The 8,173-nt window shown below is 48.1% G+C and overlaps 1 protein-coding gene across 1 annotated transcript in view; it reads right to left on the bottom strand.

Moving 5' to 3' along the window:
- Window positions 1–4,881: 4,881 nt before the first annotated feature.
- Window positions 4,882–8,173, bottom strand: part of LOC140198303 (zinc-binding protein A33-like) — a 30,672-nt gene continuing 27,380 nt past the window's right edge. Inside the window, exon 6 of the mRNA XM_072259375.1 lies at window positions 4,882–5,570. Coding sequence (XP_072115476.1) covers window positions 4,990–5,570 — 581 coding nt within the window. The 3' untranslated portion in view covers window positions 4,882–4,989. The remainder of the gene's footprint in view (window positions 5,571–8,173) is intronic.

Here is an 8,173-nt window from a genome sequence, read left to right as displayed (position 1 = left end):
ACTCTTGAGGGGGATTGCCACGGTGATACTCTTGAGGGAAGTCACCTAGTTTCCTGTATTCTGCTGCCTGGGTGTAACTACCTGTCTATATGTCCTAGCTGTCACCCCCTCAGCCTCCTGAATGATCCGGTGTTCATTCAGTTCCAGGTTCAACTCCTTACCGTGGATTGCTAGAAGCTGCAGCTGGATGCACTTCTCGCAGGTGAAGTTGTCAGGGACACTAAAGATCTCCCTGCCTTCCCACAAACTACCAAGAAGAGCATTGTACTATCCTGCCCAGCAATCCTAACTGAACAAATATAAAGGAAAAACAATCAATAAACTGTGAAGGGAATAAAATCTACCTACAGCTTTTTTCTTTCTCTGACTGAAGCCTCACGTCACTGAACGATTTCTCATGCTTCGGATCGCCGATTGGCCGTTGCTCAATCGTTCTTTATGTTTTGCGCTTTTTCTTAGCTGAATCGGATCCGGAGTGACAATTATTTCGCTCTCGTTTACACTTGTGTACTGGAAATGACATTACTGTACATAGTTTTCATTAATGATGGATGTTTGGAGTTCAGTTCATTGCAGTGCCACATTTAACCACAGGGTGGCGGTGACGGGCGGCCCAGAGACCTGCGCAGTTTCACGGAGCAGGATCCCCACCTGCTGGCGGGAACTGGTACAGCAGGAGGAGCGGAAAGAAAATGAGGCAACTCTCAGTGGCGGTGGGGGACAGGGGCAAGAATTTATTGTTTACGGAATGTGGGCTCCAACAGCAGGACCAACATTTACTGCCACCGAATGTCCTTGAAAAATGAGCGACTTAAGCTACTACATTCCGTGTGGTGTCATCCATATAAATCTGTTCTTAACAATATTGTTAAACATTGTTTATTAAGGTTAGTATTCTATTAACATAGTGGTCGCCAACCTTTTTAAGCCCAAGATTCCCTACCTCGGCCTTAGTGAAAAGCAAGATCGACCTCGACTCACGGAAGCGCACCGGGCAAAAAAGACTGTAAGTAAAATCCCACAACCCTTTCTTCCTTTTCTTCTCCGTCTTGTTTTACGGCGGTTGGCACCCAGCTTAATGGTGCATTACCGCCACCTCCTGCTCCGGAATAAGCGAGAGACTTCCATTCTGAATCCCTTCACCCAATCACACACACATGTATACCCTCAACACACATCAAAGTTGCTGGTGAACGCAGCAGGCCAGGCAGCATCTCTAGGAAGAGGTACAGTCAACGTTTCAGGCCGAGACCATTCGTCAGGACTAACTGAAGGAAGAGTTAGTCAAGAGATTTGAAAGTTGGAGGGGGAGGGGGAGATCCGAAATGATAGGAGAAGACAGGAGGGGGACGGATGGAGCCAAGAGCTGGACAGGTGATTGGCAAAGGGATATGAGAGGATCATAGGACAGGAGGTCTGGGGAGAAAGACAAGGGCAGGGGGAAACCCAGAGGATGGGCAAGGGGTATAGTCAGAGGGACAGAGGGAGAAAAAGGAGAGTGAGAGAAAGAATGTGTGTATAAAAATAAATAACGGATGGGGTATGAGGGGGAGGTGGGGCATTAGCGGAAGTTAGAGAAGTCAATGTTCAACTTCCGCTAAGGCTGGCATGAACATTGACTATGGCTATGCCCTCTGACTATGCCCCTTGCCCATCCTCTGGGTTTTTTACCCCCCCCCTCCCCCTTGTCTTTCTCCCCGGACCTCCTGTCCCATGATCCTCTCATATCCCCTTTGCCAATCACCTGTCCAGCTCTTGGCTCCATCCCTCCCCCTCCTGTCTTCTCCTATCATTTTGGATCTCCCCCTCCCCCTCCCACTTTGAAATTTCTTACTAACTCTTCCTTCAGTTAGTCCTGACGACGGGTCTCGGCCTGAAACGTCGACTGTACCTCTTCCTAGAGATGCTGCCTGGCCTGCTGCGTTCACTAACAACTTTGATCTGTGCTGCTTGAATTTCCAGCATCTGCAGAATTCCTGTTGTTTGCACATATATACCCTACCCTCCACTTTATCCTCCCATCTATGGCCTTCCTAGTACCCTATTCCTGTTTATCCATCATATCCTATATAAAAAAAACCATGTCCCTTAAAAACACGAAAAATACCCTGATCTGTGCTCTCTCACCCATGTCCAGCAAACCTTTTAATGTGAATTCCTGCATCCCCAATTCCCTAAGATTAATTCTCGTCATCTCTCTCTGTATCCCATACTTCCTGCAACTCAGAACTACATGGTCTACTGACTCCTCTTCCTGACATTCCTCACACAATCCTGTCTGGTGTTTCCCGATCATTTTCAATGTTTTGTTTAATGCACAGTGCCCCAGTCTTAACTTCGTCCACACAGTTTCCTGTCTTCTGTATCTACCACGCAACCCCGGAAACAACCTCTCTTTACAAACAGCTTTCTGTAGCAGGAGTGTTGTTATATGACCATTATCCTAATTAGTATTACCTATTTTTATAATGCTCACATAACAACACCTTTAATTCAGTGTTTCATTATTTAATTTTATTTCAACACGAAAAATAAAGCAATAAAAATTGACTGTTGCACTCAGTGTGATTTCTGGGGCTGAATACTTTCTGCTAGTTCCCTGAAATTTGGCTCATAACTACAGCCATCCAGTGTGAGAGGTGTCTGTCAGTAAGACAGCTCCGTACTTACAAATAGAAGATCTAATAATTTTCATCTGTTGCAGCACAGCGCCCTCGCAAACCTCCTGACAGACTGAATATTTCAATGGACAGTTTCCTTTGTTAGACTGAATGTTGAATCTGCCACATTTTTCAGGTGTTTTGTATTGGTAAACTGTTACTGAGATACTAGTATAAGTTTCAGGGGTACGCAAGCTAATGACACCACTGCTTTTTGTTTCCCAGTTCTTTTACATTTGGGGAATGTTGGAATTTAAAGGGGGAGAAATGTGGTAATGTGAGCATTATAAAGGTAAGTTAACACCAATGAGGATATTGGTAATATAGCAATACTCCCGCTGTTTGTAAAGAGAGGTTGTTTCTGGGGTTGTGGGGTTTTATTTCTGGTCTTTTCTGCCCCGTGCTCATTTTTCATTTTTTTTCTTCAGGATCTACTGGGAAAGTCTCAAAGATCGACTGGTCGATTGTGATGGACTGGTTGGCGACCATAGGATAATTAATATTTATCTCTCTCGATTCAAATGGGTGGTCACTGGGAGATGACGTACTGGAATGGGAATGGGAAGTGGAATTAAAATGGGTGACACTTCTGTTGCGGTCATTTACTGTGTTCTGTGCTCCCAGTGTAGCCTCCTGTATATCTGTGAGACCCGACGTTGATTGGGAGACCACTTCACCGAGCACCTACACTCCGTCCACCAGAACAAGTGGTATCTCCCAGTGGCCACTCATTTTAATTCCACTTCCCATTCCCATTCCGATATGTGCACCAATGACTTCCTCTACTGTCGTGATGTGGCCACACTTAGGTTAGAGGAACAACAGCTTATATTCCGTTTGGGTAGCCTCCAACCTGATGGCATGAATATCGATTTCTCCAACTTCCAGTAATAACCCTCCCCCCACCCTTCCTACTTCACCATTTTCCCTCCCTCAGCTGATCTCCTCGCCCACCCATCGCCTCCCTCTGGTGCTCCTCCCCCTTTTTCTTTCTTCCGTGGCCTTCTGTCTCTTTCACTGATCTCTTCCCAGCTCTTTACTTCATCCCTCTCCCTGCAGGTTTCACCTGTCACCTGGTGTTTCTCTCTCCCCTCCACCCAAACTTTTATATCTACTCCTCAGCTTTGTTTTTTCTCCAGTTCTGCTGAAGGGTCTCGGGCCAAACCCTCGACTGTGCTTTGTTCCATCAATTCTGCCTGGACTGCTGAGTTCCTCCAGCATTTTGTGTGGGGAAGTCAGCAGGCAATGCGGCATCTATGGAAAGGAATACAGTCAGCGTTTTGGGCTGAAACCCTTCAGCAGGATTGGGAAGGAAGGGGAGAAGTCAGATTGAAAAGGTGGGGGAATGTGAGGAAGATGTACACGGTGGCAGGTGATAGGTGGAGATTCCAGGAGAGGGAATTGGCATGGAATACGAACTCCAGGGATTCGGACTGATGTGATGCACGTTTCCTGCATCTCCTCAAACAAAAATAGGTTTGAAACCAACTAGCTGAATCCTGCTGGGATCCCAGTTCTATTTGTCTCATTCATCTGGGCAGCCTGCAACCTAGCGGCATGAACATCAAATTCTGAAACTTCCCGTATTTACTCCCTCACCCTCCCTGTCACTTTTCCTTTTTAATTCTCTCTGTCCTCCTGATCAACCAACCCCTTTCACCCTGTCTCTTCCCCCTCCTCCCCACAGTCCCTATCTGCCCATCCCCCAAACACTCCCCCCACCTCCTTCCGTTTATTCTGGGCTCTACTTTCCTCTCCCAACAGATTCCATCATCTTTGTCACTGCCACCTCTCACCTCCCAGCTTCTGACACATGTCCACCCTCTACCCCTCCCTCATCTGTCTATCACCCCCTCACATGGATCCACCCATCACCCGCCAGTTCTTACCCCACCCTTCTCTTCATCATTCCACACCGGTCACCTCTCCTTTTCTTTTCAGCCCAACTGAAGGGCGCAGAACCAACGTATCAATTATCCATTTCCCTCTATAGATGCTGCCCGACACGCTGAGATTCTCCAGCCTGTTACCATCACATGTCCCGGCTCCGCAAGAGTCGCCCTGACCTCCCTCTCCCAGTCAGCACCACCACCACTTGTCCCAGTTACCCTGTCAGTCCTAGTGGTCTTCAGCACCCGGGGGAGCCGGGGAGCTCAGGACCCGCCGCCCGCGGCTGCTGCTGAATCCGCGGTGTTTCTGTCCCGTTGACGGATGCGGTGAACGAGTTAAAATTAATGGATCGATAATTCTCACATCGTGTTTATTTCACTCTCCGCACATTTATATTTACACTGACTTACTCCTGACGCCGGTCCCGGACCCGACCCGTTTACAGACCCGGAGCGGAACCGGAGCAGATTCTCAGCCACTCGTTTTCATTTCCAGTCCGGAAGAAAGGATAAAGTTTCCCCGTGAATTTATTCCCAGTGAAGGTGTGGAGATGGGACTTGGTCTCCGCGTTGTAAAATGAAACTGTCCCGGACTGGTAACTGAGATAAACTCCCACCCTCCCGGGGATGGGACCGGCAGGGAGACGGGACTGAGGGGAGGTGTAAACCTTCATCTCGTCATCAAACCGCCTGATGATCCAGAATCCGGTCTCCGGACTCAGTGTGAACCGTCCAAAGAGCCGAAACCAGAATCCGGTCTGCGGTTTCTGTTTGACCCGTCTCTTCCTCTCCGCAGACTCTGCGGCGACTCCCAGATACCAGCGCTGATTCCCCGTCACCTCCACCTCCCAGTAATGTCTCCCCGATGTGAATCCCTCCGATCCCAGCACACAAAGCCAGTCTGTGAACCTCTTCCCGGTGTCAGGGAGATCCCTCCAGGTCCCGGTCCGTCTCACACTCTTCCGATCCCTAGACACCTCGAGCTCCGGATGCGCCGTTTCCACATCCAGGGTGACAGAGACTGGGGGGAGAAGCAGAGAATTAGAGAGTCCCCGGGGATCGGGGGGAGACTCAGGCAGCACGGTCCCGGGACAGGACCGGGGGAGAGGCCGCTCGGCCTCAGGCTCAGTCGGGTGGCCGACAGGACCCTTTCCCAGGATTTTACCCAAACACAGCGGCTGAGCAATCAGCATCTTCCCGAGATTTTTCCCCAACATGGAGAGCGGATGTCTCCCGATCAACACACACGAAATTCTGGAGGATCTCAGCGGGTCAAGCAGCATGTCTTAAAGGAGATGTACAGTCGATGTTTCAAGCCGAGACCTTACCTCAAGATTGGAAAGAAAGACGGGAGAAAGCAGTGGAAACGGGTATGAGGAAGGGGTGGAGCAACTGGATCCAGATGAGGATGGGGTGAGTGAACACTGGAGGCATTTAAAGAGGAGGTCAGGCAGAATTCATTTGTGCTGACCAACTCACTTTAATGAACTAGATCCATTTGCCTGTTTTTATCCATCATTCCTTTAACCCTTTCCCACCCCCATACCTGTCCAGACATCCTTTAAATCATTGTAACTGTATCCACCTCTACAGTTTCCTTTGGCAGCCTCCTGAGCTCCAGGAGAAAAGACCCAGAATGTCCAGCCTCTCGTTATAACCCAAACCCTCCAGTCCCAATAACATCCTTGTAAATCCATTTTATACCTGCTCAGGTTAATGAGATCCTTCCTGTAGAAAGATAACTAGACCTGTACAGAGTGATCCAAATCATAAAGACAAGAAAGTCTGACAATGCTGGAAATCCAAAGCAACACACACGAAACCTTGGACCAAATCATTGAGTGTTTATTCATATCCATAGATGCTGCCTGACCTGCTGAGTTCCTCCAGCAATTTGTGTGTGTCCCTCTGCTCCAAATGTGGCCTTACCAATGTCTTGTGCACTCATAAAGTGACGTCCCAGCTCCTGTACTCAGTATTCTGACTGATGAAGGCAATCACCTCCTGGTCTCTCTGATCCACAACACCCTCCAGGGCCCCACTGATTCCTGTGTAATCCTGTCCTGGTTTACCTTCCAAAATGCAACACCCACATCTCTCTGAATGAAAATCAATTTCCATCCAATGGCCCAGAGACCCAATTCATCAAGATCTCATCGTTGACTAAACCATGAGCAACAGGGTTATGTATTGGATAACACAATACTGTTGCACGTCGGGACGTTCTGGAGTTCAGAGATCAATTCCGACACCATCTGTTAGGAGTTTGTACGGTCTCCCTGTGACCTCATGCGTTTCCTCTGGGTCCTCTTGATTCATCCCTCAGATTGGGGAGGAGTGGACAGTGAGGAAGACCATCATTACTTGCAGTGGGATCTGGAGCAGCTGGAAAAATGGGCTGAAAAGTGTCAGCTGGAATTTAATGCAGACAAGTGTGAGCTGTTGCACTTCTGTAAGACCCCAGTGTAGGTCTTACACAGTGAATGGTCGGGCACTGAGGACTCTGTTCTGCAGCAGATTTGGGGACACAGGTCCAGAGTACATCGAAAGTGGTGTTACAGGTAAAATTTACAGGGATGTAGCTGGGACTGGAGGACCTGAGTCATAAGGAAAGATTGAATAGTTTAGGACTTTATTCCTGTTACATAGAAGACTGAGGGGAGATTTGATAGAGGTATACAAAATTATGAGGGGTATAGATAGGATAAATGCAAGCAGGCTTTTTCCACGGAGGTTGGGTGGGAATACAACCAGAGGTCATTGGTTATGGGTGAAAGATGAAAAGTTTAAGGGGAACATGAGGGGAAAATTCTTCATTTCGAGGGTTGTGAGAAGGTGGAACGAGCTGCCAGTGCAAGTGATACATGCAAGCTCGATTTAAACATTTAAGAGAAGTTTGGACAGGTACATGGATGGCAGGAGTTGGAGGACGATGGTCCCGGTGCAGGTCGATGGGAGCAGGTAGTTTAAATGTTGCGGTACAGACCAGGTGGGCTGAAGGGCCTGTGCTGTTAGTTTCTATCACTCTGTGACGCTCGTACAAAGACATAACGGTTTGTAGGTTAAATGGTCATTGTACATTGCCCCGTGATTAGGCTAGTTTTAAATAGTTGGGGTGCTGGGTGGAGCAGGTCATTGGTCTGGGACGGTCTGTTTCACACTGTATCTAAATAAATAAATAACCTCCTCACTGTCCATGAAACCACCAATTTTAGAGTCCTTCACAAACCTACTAAACATGTCACCTACATTCTCTCCAAATCATTCATATGAATGATGAAAAACAGTGGACCCAGCACCGATCCCTGCAGCACAACCGCTGGTCACAGGACTCCACCCAGACAATTCTGTATCCTATTCCAGATCATACTGTATCCCATGTGATCTAACTCTCTGCTACCTTGTCAAATCCCTCGCTAAACTCCATGGAGACGATGTCTACTGCACGTTCACCAGCTGTAATTTATTTATTGAGATACAGCACGGAATAGGCCCTTCCGGCCCTTTGACCCCCACCGCCCAGCAACCCCTGACTTAATCCGAGCCTCACCATGGGACAACTTACAATAACCAATTAACCTGCCAACCGGGGCGGGTTTGGACTGTGAAACTGGAGAACCCGGA

Source organism: Mobula birostris, chromosome 5, assembly GCF_030028105.1.
Source record: "Mobula birostris isolate sMobBir1 chromosome 5, sMobBir1.hap1, whole genome shotgun sequence".
Taxonomy (NCBI): domain Eukaryota; kingdom Metazoa; phylum Chordata; class Chondrichthyes; order Myliobatiformes; family Myliobatidae; genus Mobula; species Mobula birostris.
The sequence above is the reverse complement of the archived record's forward strand: the minus strand, read 5'-3'. Positions and strand labels throughout refer to the sequence as shown.